This window comes from Corticium candelabrum, chromosome 1 (genome assembly GCF_963422355.1).
Source record: "Corticium candelabrum chromosome 1, ooCorCand1.1, whole genome shotgun sequence".
Classification (NCBI taxonomy): Eukaryota; Metazoa; Porifera; class Homoscleromorpha; order Homosclerophorida; family Plakinidae; genus Corticium; species Corticium candelabrum.
Genome location: NC_085085.1, coordinates 8430477 through 8448046, shown reverse-complemented (window position 1 = coordinate 8448046; position 17570 = coordinate 8430477). Strand labels below are relative to the sequence as shown.

The 17570-nt window shown below is 40.9% G+C and overlaps 3 protein-coding genes across 6 annotated transcripts in view; 2 read left to right on the top strand and 1 right to left on the bottom strand.

The window, feature by feature from the left end:
• LOC134196354 (poly [ADP-ribose] polymerase tankyrase-2-like) overlaps window positions 1-3432 on the top strand; it is a 44776-nt gene extending 41344 nt beyond the window's left edge. The window contains exons 28-29 of the mRNA XM_062665460.1: window positions 805-1070; window positions 3188-3432. Coding sequence (XP_062521444.1) covers window positions 805-1070; window positions 3188-3265 — 344 coding nt within the window. The 3' untranslated portion in view covers window positions 3266-3432. The remainder of the gene's footprint in view (window positions 1-804; window positions 1071-3187) is intronic.
• A 1228-nt stretch (window positions 3433-4660) lies between these two features.
• Window positions 4661-12796, bottom strand: LOC134197519 (H/ACA ribonucleoprotein complex subunit 2-like protein). The gene is made up of 4 exons (XM_062666859.1): window positions 12598-12796; window positions 12443-12512; window positions 4905-5010; window positions 4661-4845 (listed from the first exon to the last, which is right to left on the bottom strand). The coding sequence occupies exons 1-4, from the start codon at window positions 12755-12757 to the stop codon at window positions 4717-4719; spliced, it is 465 nt and encodes a 154-aa protein (XP_062522843.1). The 5' UTR covers window positions 12758-12796; the 3' UTR covers window positions 4661-4716.
• The window catches only part of LOC134197489 (uncharacterized), a 23458-nt gene continuing 18637 nt past the window's right edge, over window positions 12750-17570 (top strand). For 3 of the 4 annotated variants that reach the window (XR_009972660.1, XR_009972658.1, XM_062666823.1), the window contains exons 1-3: window positions 12750-13229; window positions 15438-15496; window positions 15559-16019. Coding sequence is in view for 2 of the 4 variants with exons in the window: in XM_062666823.1 (XP_062522807.1) it covers window positions 12856-13229; window positions 15438-15496; window positions 15559-16019 (894 nt within the window). In the remaining 2 variants the exon portion in view is untranslated. The remainder of the gene's footprint in view (window positions 13230-15437; window positions 15497-15558; window positions 16020-17570) is intronic. The other variant, XM_062666837.1, reaches the window with a different exon arrangement.

Genomic DNA, 17570 nt, shown 5'->3' with positions numbered 1-17570 from the left:
GTACTGTAGTATGGCCTCCATTTGTAGAAAGAAACACGAAGGAAACTGCGAACGACTGAATCGCTTAATTAAGAACTGTAACTTGTTTGCTTTCACCGTCAGAGTTGCCTGAAGCGTCTAGACCCGTCTCTTGTGTACTCTTAGTAGTTAGCCTCGGAAAGCAAGACCAAATAATGCGCTGCGCAAAACAGCAAGTGTTCGGTCCGCAGCCCAAGGCCTTACGTCTACTGCGGGTGCGACAATCGGTAAAGTGGTTCTTTAAGGTATTCAAAGCTGTGGGTGGAATTATATGAGAGGCATGCACATGTTTCTCTGTACTATTGTGACCTGTTGAAGTAATTGGTCGGGTACACACAAAACATTTTGTTGTTGTAGTATCATCAGGAACAACAGTCTGTCAACACTTAGGAGAACAGTTGTGAGTCTGATGTTAGAGCTTCTTTCACTAAAGTGGAGCAAGAAAGGGAGTTTGTTAATTTTTCTTTTTGCTACATGTCTGAGATGGATTGCTGAAGTAAGTGAGATGTCTATTGACATCCATGGAAGTTGGTCTCTGGTCTTACTTCCTCTGTCAGGCTATTGGCAGTTTAGTTCTTTTTGTTGCTGCTTAGAACAGTTTCTATTGTCTGTTACCGAAGTGATGTTTATTTGTTTGACTTTACTACTGTTTTTTTTTTAAATCACTTATGAACCAGATCTCAATACTATAGCACAATAAATCCATAAAAGTTGTGATGCATTTGACAAATTTGTATCAGTCTTGATTATATCTAGTCTTGAATAATTTTCTGCGTGATGTTTTAGGGATATATTTTGCTGAGAATTCATCCAAGAGTAACCAGTATGTCTATGGAATCGGTGGTGGAACAGGATGTCCAGATCATCGCGATCGTTCATGCTATATTTGCCATAGACAGATGCTATTGTGTCGTGTTGCACTTGGAAAACCTTTCCTACAGTTTGCAGCTATGAAAATGGCACATGCTCCTCCTGGTCACCATGCAGTTATTGGAAGGCCAAGTGTAGGAGGGCTGAATTTTGCAGAGTATGTTGTATATCGAGGAGAGCAGGTACGGTTAACACATGAAGCTTTTGATAGCAGTTATATAGACTGCAAAATTAATACTGTAGGATATGTAAAGTGATAGGGACTTTTATGCTAGCACTGAGATATGTTTCTAAATTTCCCATATTGCTCAATAGCAGGAGTTTGCGTTGTTACTCTGCCTTGGTTGGCGGATCATGCACATCACATGTGACCATGTGAGTACATGCACAAAGCTTATTTAATATGGCTAAAGTGATTAGGGGAAATTAATTGTTCATGAGAGCTGTGCTGTCAGCTACTTTCAAGATCATCAGCAGGTGATGTGTTTGCTTTATTTCCCTTAGCAAATTACTGGGTGGATGTTGTTGAGATGTAGCCAGTGCTGTGATTTGGTGTGGTGTAGTGTCATTGCACATGCTCTCTGAGTTGGTTAATTGTTGGGGTATTTACACAATCGTAAATCAGGTTGAGAGAGATCAGCATTTTGTATACAGCAAGGGAAAAGAGGATCAGGTCACAGCTTGTTAGGACCACTGGCCATTTGATGCATTCCAGGTGTTACAGTTCTGTGCTGTACCACTTTACTTGTGATATGGAGTTACAGCACGTTAAGTTTCTCTTGCAGTAATGCATTCTCAACCTCACCAAGTGAAGACACATCAAACTATACACAAATTTCTCAACCAACTGTGACATCTGTATTTATCCCTATATCTATAAAAGTCTGATGTGTGTGTCTGTCTGTCTGTAACATCAATCATGCCAAAACTGCCGGGCGGATCGCCACGAAACCATGCATGAAGACTGCGTTCCACACCACAATGCAAACGCACACTTCAGTATTTAGACGGTCCCCTTTTTAGAAGTCAACCCCAAGTAAATCTCATGACGGCGTGACCACGGTGCGACTTCGAATTTACGATCCCCATGCACATTCATGCCAAGAGAATATCTATTTCAAGCCTGGGTTTCGCTCTACTGGCGATATCGAGTGTATTCTGTCTAGCTGACGCAAGTGAGTCATGAATGGGATATCTTGTCTTATTACAGTGGCAATCAAAACCGTCTGGCTATCTTCCCACAATCACATTATCTACAGGCCGTTGCATGAAGACTGCATTCCACACCATGTACTATATTACAAACGCACGTTTCGGTATTTAGATGGCCCCCTTTTGAGGTCTAGCTAGCGTTAGGAACCTGTGTGTTCGTCGTGGTATTGTTGTTGTTGATTTACCGAGTGGAGCGTGTCGTTGTGTCGTTGTGCCGTAAATCCGTAAGATATTTGTAGGAACCCAACCTACCTTTTGATGGCTGCGTGATGTGGGCGTGGTTTCTAACATACATGAAGGCTACGGTCACACAGTGACAGTCCTGTCGCATAATGAACCTGTCAGTTCACGTCTGCGTGACAAACCTGCCACCATACAGCATGCCAAAGCGAAAAAAGCCGAACTTTTCCAAATCGTGACATCTGCAAAGAGAGTTGCATTTGCTCAATGGCGATCAATCCAATCAACAGACTCCGGGTTGTGAATTCCATCAACTCTTATATAATTAATTCTGATAATGCCCGCACATGCTACATCAGCAACAGCAGGATTGCTTTCATCCCTCAACAGTAAAAGACATTTCTGTGTACACAATAACGTGAGAAAGACTGAAGCACTTCTTACTTCGTATGTATAGATATATAGGGCACACAATGTATTATGTAAAAATTCGCTACCCTAGCTGCACCTGTCTAATGTTACCCAGGCAATGCCGAGTCGAAATGGTAGTAATTATATAAACGGTCAAAACATTGTACAAGCTCATAATACCCCATACACTGTTGCCTCGACTAGATCAGTGAGTTTGCCTTGCTTATGAATATTCAATTTTCTGCAATACAGCATTTAGCAATGCAACATGCTATAGTAGACGTACATGTATCTAGTTAAATTGATGTGAGTTGTAGTGTGATAGGGAACTATACTGTGTTTACAGTTGTTTTGTGGTATGTGCATTAATTAATATGTGCACGTGTTGGTACTGTATGAGAAGTAAAAGGCTAATTAGTAATTAGAGCTATTGTGAATGAAGATGGTGCACAATAATTCTTCTGGAGTTTAAGGCTGACTCTCTGTTCTTTTGTAGGCTTATCCAGAATATTTGATTGAATATAGGATCAAGAAACCAGAACCAAAATCGCCTTCTATAGATCAAGCCAAGTGACACTATTTCAATTCATTTTTCTTACACTCGTGTGACAGTGGCATGATTACTTGATTTTTCAATGTGTGTAGACACGTAACTTGATACAGCTGTATATACTATATAATTGTTATGAAACTATTTCATTCAATGGTTATATAATGTATTTCGATGGTCACGTGTTATAGATGTGTTTGCAGAAGAAGTGCAATGCAGTTGGGGCATGGATTTGTGTACTTGTATAAATTTTGTGTATGTACACCTTTTACCTCCCTTATTTGGACTCCCAAGAGACAGGCATTTCTATCTACCAGACACTGCTCATCCTATTCAGTGTACAGGCAATGCAACTGACCATTTGTTTCCAAAATGCCCTGATAGGGGAGGTAAGAGAGCAATAGTACACTCAGCACTCAATTTTCACAGATGCAAGGGCAAAATTCCATTCCAAATTCCTTGCTTGGATTGTATTAGGAAGACCCTATCTTCTTTGCTAAGTGGTGACTGGCATGTCACAAATCAAATTCAATATTGTCTACTTATTTGTAAGTGGCGTTCCTAGGCCACACATCCAAATGGATGCAAGTGATGTACATGTTACAAAAAGTAGCTAAGCAGTATAAGGTCAAGAGTTCAGACATTGGCAGTTGACTTTGTCTCTCTTCCACATGTAGTATTCTTGTTACTGATGATAGATCGTTCATAGCTTGACATTTTTTCGATCTCATTTGGTTGTGTGGAAGGTGCGTTGGCAATGGGCTCTGCTATGGCAACTTCAGATACTAGTAAATGCTCGGTTAGCATTGTGTTAGGTGAGCGATGGTGTTCTGTCTTACTTATTCGCGTAACAATGGTTGATTCAATTTTTGCACATGTGTTGCAGAGTCAAAATTGCATTCATCTGGCATCTATCCGTCTCTCCGTTTTGCCATATATAAATATATAAATATATAAATATAATATATCTTGACCTCAATTAACGTGACAAGAGAGAGGCTCGCTTCGCTCGCCAATTAGATAGATAGATGATGGCCCTGCTAACAGCTGCTCCTGTGCATGTAAACACTTGATGGCTGGTGAGCTACATGACAAAGTTTATAAGGACAGTATATTTGTATATTGTGGACTCTCAGTGGAGGTGTAGTCCTCTACGTGTGGTCTCTTCTGGCCAAGGGTAGGCTATCAAAATCAAAATATGAGTGTGATGCAGTTTTGGAGTCCAAGGCTGTCTGTGCTCAAGTTGATAATGTGACATGACCGATTTAGAATTACAGTTGTAAGCTTTTCTTGCAATGCTGTTATCTCTTCTAACTGCCAATGACGTTAATGTGCCCATACAATTCAGCCAAGTCTGCTTACAATAAGTAACATGTAGACCAGAGTCTATTATTACACAATCAGTAAGCACACCCCCATCATGACAACAAAGTATGATTATCATACAATTACATGTACCAGAATAGATTAACAAACTAGTACATAGGCATTGGCAAAGACTTCATCTCATCTACACAGGTATCAAACACGTCACCATACTCTTCATGCCGTTTCACTAGCACAACACTTGTTCCACGTTTAGTCTGCCCAGCCATTCCAAGATCCTACCGAACAAATGCAAGCTTCACTCCAATTCTCCACTAGACATCTATAATGGTCTCACATCTCGTGAAGGTACATACACATAAGCAATATCCTTGTCCTCACATAAGACAGGAACATGAGAAATGACATCAATAGGAGAGACGTCACCAGCAATTATCACAAACCTAAGAAGAAAGAAATAACCCCGTTAATTTCCAATCATTCAATAATATATAAAGTCAAACAAATCACATCTTGATCATCAGTCTATCAAGTCATTGTCTAGTATTGATTGCTCTGTTGTTCTGACTACCTCAGTTCATGCACAAACAGTACAAAATTTATTCATTCAAATTGACAACACTGAAAAAGAAATACTATACTAACCCAATGTGAATCTACCCTTCTGTGACACTAGAAATCATTACAACTAAAGCATTTGGGTTATCACACGGTACGGTTATGGCAGTGTACCCTGTATGTTTTTCTTAGAAAAATAGTAAACAAAGACTAAAATTTCTCAAAATCAAGGGAATGAAATGTTTGTACGTTACATACTACCACAGAACAAGAAATTTGGTGACGAAAAAAATTTGGCAAAATCTTCCAAAATAACTATATTTAAATTTTGATGAGTTACATTTTTGGCGATTTACACTTGCCAATGTGAGCATTTACTTCTGCTGTGTACTCGTAGTTTGTACGAGATTTCCCACAGTACCTTTCAGACATAACGTGACTTACGCCGTCGTTGGCTTGCTCCACTTTTGCATGCAACAGCGAGGATAAAGCACACATGGAAGGCTGTTCAAATTCTTTGCGCTGAAAGTATCTGTACAGCGGCATTTTGTCATTCAGCTGTGCGCATGCGCAATGAAGCTAAACTAAAATAATATTAAATTAAAATAATATTACTCTTAAATTGCCAAAATTTCTCATTCTACAGTATATCCTATTTTGTTTGGTCTGGTAATAAGAGACAATAAAAAGTCAACTATCAATTCAATTAAATAGTGCAAAAATTTACTTGTGCACTAAGACTACTACTACTTCAAACTTGCATAAGGTCACACCAAATAAATTATCAGATTGGGTAACCCACGTGACTGTGTTTGGAAGACTACCCGTTACTTTTTGCTTGTTTTTCTTGGGCGTGCACATTTTTGGTACATGTAATGAATGTGTGTATTGTTCTCTGCATATCAGCGAGCTCACAAGCCTTCTAAAGGGGGGGGGAGTTCTTCTTGACTCACAGGAAGTTGGATATCAGCTACTTAGTGTATCCAAGAATTTTCATACCATAGGAGGGGACCACAGTGGAGGTGGCTTTACTACTATTCCAAATTCCGCTTTGCTAAGTCAGACATATACTTGCTGTCCTTGCATGTCTAGTAATGTTTTGGTAGTCTCAAAACAAGCTGTTGCAATTATGACACATGTGCAATAACCATGAAGTGTGAGAGATAACACAGGCAATGGCTGAGGCATACGATGTGAGATTTGGACCCGCCATGTACTCTGCATGTGGCAGTCAGGTAGCAATCATGCCAATGTCATAAGCGTGTAAACAGCCACCACCGCCGTTTCTTATAAACAAGATGCTAAGTTGGGCAATGATTTGCAGCTTCAAGAGGAGAATTATGGACAAGTGACACAAAAAACACGATGTGTAAGGACTTAGCTAAGAACTATTTCCATGTTTCCGGGAAATCCCCAAAAGATGTGTGTATAACCAAAAAAAAGTAACATAGGAGACAGAGTTAGCTGAGTCTCTCTTCTGATCAAAGAATGCATTAATTCAGGCAAGGTAAAGTAAAGTATGTAGTAACTGAATTAAAGTGGAAAGGCAGTCAAAGTTTGTCATATGACTGAAACGACAGTCAAGAAATGAGTTGTCTACCAGGAAATAAATGATAAAGGATATTATGTATAATTTAATGATATAAACCTCTTTGATATCAAACAACCCAAAAAATCATGTTTACACCCTAGTATTTCATGGGGTGCACTCATAGGTAGTTCATCATATCTTGCCTAGATGATTTTGATTTGTTACTGTATGTTGAAGTAGCTGATTTACACGTTCAAGTTAGCAAACTATTACAAATTCTCGCCCATAGTGATGACTTCAGATAGGATAAATCCCGGATAATCTGTTCCCTGTATGTGTGACCAACCAAATCATGTCTAATCTTGCAGCTACTTCAACATTCCCGTTGGATATCGTCACTTCAAAGCTGTTGCTGCCATTGCAGCAAACAGATGTAGTGAACGTGGCAGCTATTCAACGCACATAGACAACAAGAGAAAACATAACCTGGATATAGTCAAAATATTTTGCTCTTATTGATGTTGCTGGTAATAAACGACTTGCTCTGTGTGTACCGTCTAAGGTCAGGAACACGCATTTCAGATTTGGTGATTCAAAAATTCGAGGACGAGAAAGACAAGTTCGATCGGCAAACTCTGAAAGACAATGACAACTTCACTGTCTACATTGATCGGTTCGGTGTGCACAAGCAACTTTGGTGGTGCTGCTACTCGCTGGTATGGAGATACGCTTTTGCATACAGGCACACATGCGTGCACAGCTCTCCTTTGTCTCTGAGCCAGGCTTCCAGGCAATTTCATGAACAGTTATCTGTTCGTTTGTGGCGGTATAACTCATGATTAGTGACAGATTGGACCTCGTGATTGTTGACTATCTACCTAATTATTGCGATATTGCAACTTAGACTCTTTGTGCTTCCGTCCTTAGGGCGGATGTGTTATCTGTATTATATACAAATATATTCTTATATATATTCTTATATATATGGCGGATGCCACGTTTTCGCGTTAGTCCGTGGTTCTCGCTGTATTGTGCTAGAGCCCGCATCTTTGGCATTACGTTTGACCCAAACAACTTGTATTAACACTGTGTGTGACGGCTGCTGAGTCTCTTTGCACTATGTTAGAAAATTCAGATGGCAAAGATTCTGACGCCGACGATGACCGGTTTTCAAAGCACAACAGATCTGGTTTTGGTTCTGGTTCAACTAGTTGTCCGCTCTGTGACAAAGTTCTCCCCAATGACTCAGCTCGTTGGCAACATATCAATATGGAACACGTTACCAGACAATCGTTTCCGACTGCTAGCTTTCTTGAGGATAATGGTAGGAAAGTTTGCTGTACCTGCGGTTTTCTCTACTCCCGACATTGGAAATTCTGCCGCCGAACTCAAGGAGCTGGGAGACCACGTTGTAGAGGTTTAATGGTTCGTCCAGGTGAGTCCAAGTGGCTACCTAACCTGCTTTCATATCAGGAGAGGCAGGAAGAAACTCAGTCGAGTTTGGTGGAACAACAAACCATGAAATGTCATTTTCATCTTATCTGCCTTCTTCTGTGGGTGCCGACAGGGTATTATCTCCTATTATGTGTGAGGATGTTGGATTAGAAGGCGTGTGAGCAGAACACAACCTTGGCTGCTCTAGTAATGTTTGTGAATCTGATATTTTTGTTGCGTTTATGGAGGAAGTTATATCTATGTCAGTCAATACTGTTTGCCATATACCACAAAGTGTTCGCCCCCTACTTGCCCAAGTATTATCATCGGAGTTGAAACATGCTTGTTATGATGGCCTGTGAGGATTCGCGTGATTACATATGTCTGCTAAAGCAGTCTTACGTTCCCCTCCTCGAGGTGGAAAGAGAAAAAGATACATGGTAAGTGCTTTGTTGAAATCACGTCTGCAGCAATGGCAAAATGGATGTCTGGTGTCATTGTGGGAGGAAGTACGAAGTAAAGCTGGACAGCAGTCCAAGTCCACAAGCTATGTTAATACAGACAGGTCACTGAAGCAAAGTAATGCTAGACGTGCTACTTTCTTAGCAAGAGAAGGTCGATATGGTGATGCCGCACGGTCTTTGCAGTCACAAGGATGTGCATCTGAAAATGACAGCGACGCATTGCAAGATTTGATAAATCGCCATCCTCTTCACCCACTACCTAGTTGGTGTGATGAATTACCGCCTGCTTTATGTGCCACTGCTTCCCATGTGCTCGAGTCATTAAAAGGTTTTCCTCTTGGGAACAGCCCAGGTTTCTCCAAACTTCGCCCTCAGCACCTCCTGGATGCTATTGTAGGTACGTGTACACCAGCAGCTCAAGAATGCCTTGACAGGTTAACTCAGTGGATGAATGTGGCTGTTTCCGGGAAAATGGATCGTCGTATTGCACCATTTATGACAGGAGCTCCGTTGACTGCTCTTTTCAAAAAGGAAGGCCAAGGAGTCCGTCCCATTGTCGTAGGTGAAACTCTACGACGTTTGGTTAGCTGGGTTTGCTGTTTGGTTGTAAGGTCAAAGCTGCCCGACATTCTTCTTCCCTATGGCCAAGTGGGAACTGGCATCAAGTCTGGTATGGAGGCAGCAATCCATCGTTTGTCTAAGTTCATTGATGATCACGGTCAAGATCCAAGTCTTTGTTGCGTAAAGATAGACATGTCCAATGCTTTCAACAACTGTTTTAGAGACTCTTTTCTGCTCCGTCTTCGGAAAGAACTTCCTGAAATATATTCTTGCTACCACTCTAAGGGAGAGCTTCGATTTGGAAACCATCGCCTTCAATCATCAGGCGGAGTTCAACAAGGTGACCCTTTGGGGCCTCTTCTATTTTCACTTGTGGCTTTAGAATTGATGGATGACATAGGGTCAGCTGGAAAAGTTCCACTTCAACTTTGGTATCTTGATGATGGTATGTTCATTGGACCTCGACCTGCAATTGCTCAACTTTTCCATCTTCTGCAGTCTAGAGGTCCTTCCTTTGCCCTTCTTTTGAATCCCACCAAATGTGAAGTGTTCCGGCCTTCTGGAGATCAAAAATTTTCGGAATTTCCTTCTGAGGTTCAACGTATTGTTGGGTCAGTGGGTGGTGTAGAGTTTCTTGGATCTCCAGTCTTTGGATCAGAAGAGTACTACTGTGGCCACATCGCTAAACGTGTAGACAAAGTTCTTCAATGTCAGGAAAAATTACTGAATCTGGATGATCCCCAGATACAGCTGCTACTACTACGATCTTGTCTATCCTCTTGCAAGATCAATAATTTGCTGAGAACAGTTCCACCAAACAAAGGTATCCAGCAACTGGCCAAATTTGATTCAAACCTACGTGTATGTCTTGATGCCATCATTCGATGTTCCACCTCAGACATGTCTTGGTTGCAGGCTTCATTGCCTGTTCGTCAAGGGGGACTAGGACTACGAGAGGCGGTGAGAATGTCCTCTTCTGCATTCATTGGCAGCTGTAACTCCGTTCGGTCATTATGTTCTCGTCTTCTACCAACTACACCACTTCTGGAGGAGACAGTGCCCAATAGTAATTATTCGTCGCCTGACTTTAGTGCTTTTCCTGGAGAGTCTGCTGCTAAGGATCATATTCGAAGTCTTGTGCCTGACTCGCTTGACATCATTGATCTTACCTCGAGTAGTCAACATGACCTACAACGTCTCCTGAACACCAAGCTTTCAACAACCATCTTAGAGAAAGCAAGTTTGAGAGATTGTGCTCAACTAAACACGATATCTGCTCCTCACGCTGGAGCATGGCTAAGGGCAATACCCAACCCCAATCTCAGCCTTGCCATGCCCCAGAGGGAGTTCATAATCGCTGTTCGCACATGGTTGGGGATACCTTTCTTCCCACCTCCCCCAAGCTCAAAGCGTTGTTCTTGTGGACAGGTTTTAGACAGTTATGGGGACCATCTACTGGGTTGCGGAGAGGGAAACTGGAGAAATAGACGACATAACACTCTTGCTGACGTAGCGTTCGAAGCACTATTATCTGATAATGCCAATTGTCGTTGTGAGCAACGGCTTTGTGGTGACTCAAATGCAAGACCAGGAGATATATACCATCCAGATTTTGAGAGAGGGCGACCGACTTACTTTGACATCACAGTAAGAAATTCTCTCCAACCAACATATATGGTAAAGGCCGCTTGTCAAGCAGGGGTTGCGGCAGAAGCTGGAGAAAGAGAGAAAGACAGCTCATATAAAGACATTGTTAGTGAGAATGGAGGTGTGTTTTATCCACTAGTTGTCGAAAGTCTGGGCTTGTGGTCGCCGTCTAGTCTCCAGATTTTAAAATCAATCTGCAGAAGAACAACATTCCACAGACACCTCACAATGAGCCAGGCCATGTCCTATTTCCATCAACGGCTTTCTATTAAACTCTGGTTGTATAATGCAAAGATAATTCTAGAGAGATTGTCTGTAGATTGCTCTGATGATGTTCTAGACTTTTTGTAGAGTGGGGGGTTTGGGTTGGTTTTGGGTTAGTTTATATATATCTAATATATAAAGCTCAAATTGTCTGTGTGTGTGTGTGTGTGTGTGTGTGTGTGTGTGTGTGTGTGTGTGCATGTTCGCATTTGGTGGTCACGTCTTTTGTCCGTTCGCAACCGAAATCGGCACGCACACTCGACACGCACAGGGGAAGGTTTGCGTAAAAGAATTAAAAAATTATGCACCGGGGCCCCTCTCGAGGGGTCGACCCCCGCCTAAAATTTCTCGACGACGCAAACGCTACACATTCCGGTTCATTCGAACACACGCCCGCACCGGTCCCGTGTAGACCCTATGCATCGCCGTCCTTCGCAAAGCTTCGAGCGATCGAATATCTCTTGCCGACGAAACTTACTCTTCTATCGCTTGCGTTTCTCTCCAAATTCTGATCGCATTTGCACCGAATCCAACCTACACGTTTTCTGTAGCAAGCGCTACACGGGAAGTGTGTCGATTTCTATCGAAACAAGCGCGAAGAACAAGATTCGAATTCATTCAGAATATTCGGGACCTCGCAACAAAGATGCACGTGACGTGTCCACAGACCTATCTTTACACTACAGTATCTTGCCCGTACGAAGGACGGGCCATGGATCCTAGTATATATATATATATATGTTGACAAAAGAAAACAGTCACTCACCTGTCTGCTTTTTTCTGGAACATTACCCCAATAAAAACATCTCTCAGTGTGGCCTAACCAAAGTTCTAACCAGAATTTTGAGCCAACCATCAGTCAGTCTTAATGGCCAACCAACATCTATTTTAAAAAGGAAGTTTTAGTCTAAATGAACTAGGCTCTTGGAACAAGCAGAAACAGAAACAATTTCGCAGTGTACAAGTGATATAGTTATTGACACAACTAAATTCGTTTATGGAAATGGCAACAGCGTCAAATTTAAAGTTAATTTTTCTGTTGGTCTACTTACGTGGACCCTAAAGCCTCTCTTATCATGCATGCAAACTGTTTAAAATTAGTTTCTGATAAACCTGACAAACTTGAATTCCACAAACAAATTCAATGGTATTCCAAACAATCTTCAGTTTGCCCAGAAATTACGTACCTTATGAGGATTATTTCAAGCTCTATAATTGCATACGCAACAAATACATGTGTATGCGAGAGTACACTCTTCCAAAGGATTCATTTTTTTCCATTGCCAAAAGTTTGTTTAGAACCTTTATATAGTGGAGTTTTAACTGTTACATGGTGTATTTTCTTTGCTTCACATTGATAACATCATTAATTCCACACTTTCATTACTGTAAAACAATTTGAAGTTCGCCACCTACCCCTTCTCGCCCTTCTTGAGAGCTTTCACAACATCTTTTACTCCTCTTCTGACTAGTTTACGTTTAGCACCTAGATAACAAAAATATAATATATAACACACGTTCTGTGCTCTTCAACAAGTCTTCGAACGCCACATGTTCCTACAACTAATCACCTTTTTTCACAGTGCGGTACAAACGTTTTGCTAGTTTCCGACTAGCCAATGGCTGAGCAATCACATTGACACGCCTAGCCAGCTCATCGTAGTCTGGTCTATCCAGCTTGGCTGGGGTTGAACCTTCTTCAGCATCAGACGCTTCGGTCTTCTTACCCATAGGTTTAGCCAACTCGTATCCGGGATTTATCTATGTTGATATCTATAAACGCCTTTCCTTAGGTAGCTTGTATTTCTGCTAAATCGTAGTGTTTTGTGATGGAGAACACCGAATTCCTGCCTTCTACTTCGTCTGTATCGTCTCTTAGTGGCTTTTCAATTGACTCGTTTTCTTCGATGTCAGTTGACGAACAGGATGGCGATGAGGATGCCGGTTACAGACAGATTCGGTCTACTCTGGCAGTAACAGAGATGGAGCTGCGACGAGAAATGGCAGAGATACAGGAAGCTCAGGAAAGAGAGCTGGAACCTAGCGCCCTGCCAGATTATCACTCAGCTTTTCAAGTAGCGGAAGTGGATGAACAAGGGAGTGCTGTGAGCGACGTTGCCAGAATGAGACCGGGGGTGGACAGCGATGGTCATGAAGTGTCTACTGCGTTAAATGTGCCTCAGACAGCTATCGATTCTGTGACGTAAGGAATGCGGGGGTTATTTGACAATTCTACTAAAACTAGGACCTACCTTGTGAATTGGTAGGTGTGTACGTAACAGGTGATGTAATATCTTGGGACGCTATAAATGTAATTATACAGTATAGAACAATAAAACTCAGTAAAGACAAGGCAGGTGGTAATAGATTAAACTACTTGACACAAAACTGTCAGAAACAGCTCATTTGGAAGTTTTTGTCATGTTTGGCTTTACAACATGCTTATCGAGGCAAGAGCTAGGAAGTCAATATTGCATGTTAAATCAGACATTTTATTGGTTGGGTAGATTGCATAAGTAAAATGGAGTGTAGTCAATCATGTAATGAAACGTCTAATTTAGACTAGAGACAGGAAGTTACTCAGTAAATGCAGAATAAAGAGTGGGTGCTGTAGTAGCTAAATAGAAATTGGGGTTGTAACTTACATGGTAGACTTATACTCAACGACAAATGATGGAAATTGTGCTCTGGTGGCAGTTTTTCTGGAATGGATCAGAGATAACAAATCATTGCAATGTTAGTTTATGGAGCAGGATTAATTGCAAGATTATCTGCTGACTTTTGTGATTGCTAGGTAGTTTGTTCTCCATGATAGAATAATGAGGTGGTTGAAGTGATAGATAGTTGTTATTGGCAGTGCATTCGATTTGCCCATTCCAACCATTCCAGAGTGAAGAGAATAATCATTCCAAATCGAACACTCATTTAACTCAAATCGCATTCTTGAACTAGGGGTGTATTATTGAAGTGTGTGACACTTTCACAGTAGTTTCTGCATATGTGGTTTAGCTATTGAGCATGGTTTAAGGTTTGGTCAAAACAAACAAATATTTCTTTCATTCTCACACCTCGAGTAAACCTATAATCCGAGTAAACCAGTCGATGAAGTGGTTTACTTAGAATAGTAAACCGATCATTCTGGAATGCAAATCGATTATATCTTGTATTCGTAGTATTCCAGAACAGTTGGAATGGGCAAATTGATTGCACCCGAAAGTTGACATGCTTTTCATAGTATCGAAATTCATTGATATTCAATTGGAGTATTTTTAGTTTTATTAGGTGCCAAAGAGTAATTATGCCTTGGTGCACATGCACAGTGAAGGCATATTGTAGTCTGCCAGTGTGTGTGTGTGTGTGTGTGTGTGTGTGTGTGTGTGTGTGTGTGTGTGTGTGTGTGTGTGTGCGCGCGCGCACGTATATGTTATTGCTGCACCTACTTGCACAGTAAATTTTTAGGACAAAATAGGGATTCTACGTGTAACAAGTGATACTGTCATGGATTTAGTCTCGCAGATTGTAAGATAAAGCTTCCTTTTTTAGTTAGGGTGATTTCTCAGTGCACGTGTGTTATTGCTTTATTTTTTAATGACAGGATTGGCTTCTTTGGGTAAGAAATGACCTTTTTTATTTAGAAGTGATGTTTTGATTCATACGTTTACAAGGTAATGCTTCATTTTTGAGTTACTTGTGATTTCTCGGTGTGCATCCACAGTAGAAGTCTAGAGTAGTTTAGCTGCCTTGTATGTATGTCCAACTGAACATTGAATGCCCAGTTGATTTTGCATCCAAGCATCAGCACACCCAGTGCTTTCATTTTTGGGTGTTTATTTAATTGATGTAATGAGAGCAATGGTATTAAATGAATTGCTTAGGTACCATATAAGATGAAACATTGGTGGGAAGTTACTTTGGCAGTTTGCTAAAAAACGACGGTAAAAGCATATTGGCGGATTATCTTTTGGCGGTTGGACATCGTTCGATAATTGATATTTGTATGATATTCTCTATCTGTTAATTGGCTGCTTCATGAAGGAGTGTGCAAATACAGAATTTAGCTCGCATTATTCCACCTCTTCATAGCTTTACGGCCTCATTCTCATGTTCGAACTTCTTGCTAGACAGGGTAGGCACAACAAACAAAAAGCAGGGGTTTTACCATCTTGTGACCTCATCCGCTTACCACCACATTGCCATGATGCCTGATCCACGAGGGTGATGACGTCAACATATCCTACCACCACATTGCCATGATGCCTGATCCACGAGGGTGATGACGTCAACATATCTCGGTTGCCAGATTAATGGCGGATTTTATATTGGCACTCGCTAAAAATCTGCTAAAAAATAAATTTCCCGCCAATATTTCATCTTATAGGATGTGTTTTCTAGTAATTTTGTTTATGTGTAGAAGCATAAGTGAAGCTGTTCTTGGCACAGCTTTGCCAAATGTTAGAAGCACTTCATCAGGTAAGTGTACTTTGTCATTTCTGTATTTTTTGCCGTCTCTCTCACAATCTTACCAAATGTAGCTCTGTTTGACACGTCATCTGCAGCGTATCCTATGATTCTTGATTCCAGTCTTCTTGACAGCTGCACAATAAATCCCCAGTGGAATCAGTCAATTACTTCAGTTTTGCCTCTAACGTCGGTTGAATCATTTGACTCTAGAATTAACAGCTCTACTATTGTCAGACGGTTGGACACAAACACTGACATTAGTAACAGGAATGGAGTGTGCTCAGTGGCAGTTGTGACAGGTCAAGAATCAGCTCAGAATGGGCCAAACATTGGTGCTGTTCGCAGCTCTTGGACAAATGAAGCTACCACAGTTGATGTGGGAGATCTTGTTGCAGAGTCTGATGGACTAGGAAGTAGTAATGTGAAGAACCATTCGGTCAATACAGCAGCTATGATTCATGATAAAAACTTTAATGTGAGCAACGCTAGTACTGATGATTCACAGAAGGTACTTTGGTTGCCTCTATTGTTGGTGAGACCTATGTTATTTGTCTCTGTTTTATTGGTCTGCTTGTCTGTGGGTTTCAGTTGTTTAGTTTGCTCCTCCAATATATATGTTTAATTATTAAACAAGAATTATGTATGTAATGCAATTGTAAGATGTCTTATTAAAGATCATAGGGAAGTGTGGAGAATGCAGTTAGCTATAAGCATGACACCCAGACTGAAAAGTGATGGATTGATTGATTGATTGATTGATTGGTGAATTAATTCATTAATTGATTATTGTAGCTACAGTTGTACCTTACTTGAAAATTTCACTATCTGGCTATTTTGTAGGCTTGGTTAGCATATAGCATAGTTTTAACTATGAACTAGAAGAAAACGGGACTTTGTAAGAGCCACACGACTTAGCAAGTGACATACTCAAGATAGGACTTGACTTAAGCCATGTCCACACTAGTCTAGAACTAATTCTAATCGAGTCCTAATCCTGACAATCATGATCGTATCTAGATTGTGAGTGTCCACACTGCCCTTTGGATCGTTATCCTTACCCTATTGTCTATGACATACATGTATGCATGTATTAGAAATGGTGGACATGTCTTTTATGTATGTGGACAGCCCAATTGCTGAGTCCGGCTGGATCTGTACATTTTTGTGCCAAAATAGACTCAAGAGCAGATGTCACTGTGGTGCACGCGACTTGTACACTGTAATGTACATAAACATCAGTGTCAATGCCCGCTCACAAACGGAATTGAATTCAACATATTCAGATCGAAACCACTTCTGGATGTGGATTGAGGCTGATTGCAATTGGATCTGAATCACTCAAAAGTGGATCAGGTGTGGACGTGACAGATCACAATTAGGTTCAGATCTGGATCTAGTGTCTAGTGTGGACAGTCCTTTCCTTTTGGTCTGTAACTCTGTACATGGATGGATGTGTGGATGTGTTGTCAACTATGTGTGTCACGCTCAGGAATGTGCCACACCCATGGTGTAGTTCAATCATGGAGCAGTATTTGGTCGTATGTGGCAACCCGTGGACAATGAACGAACCATCAATCACAACCGCCAATATTCATAAGTGTGTTTACTAGAACAATCTAATTCATGTTTGTACTTGCCAGGTCTTGTCGGAAACAGACAACAAGAACTTACTTGTCTGCAAATGCTAATGTGAAATCAATCACTTCCTGGCACACAACATTATACGGATCTAACATTGTTGTATAACCAGGAGTGACATGTATGTCGTGTATGTAATAACTCTCATTACTTTGACGATTACATTAATGTGTTACAGATTTTGTGGTCACGTGAACAGTCACTTTATATGATTTTAGATAGGTTTTACACATAGTGGACATAGAAACAAAATGTTGTCTAAATTCATGGTTTAGACAATATTTCTATCATGTTTTCAGAAGGCTCATAGCTGTGGAAGTGAATGTGTAAACACAGCTTCAGTTACTAGTGGATGTGTCAAAATGTTATGTGTTTGTCATATGCAAATGCAATGATGAAACTCATTGAAGCAGTAGTTGTAGATGTAGGAAACAACCTTGCACCT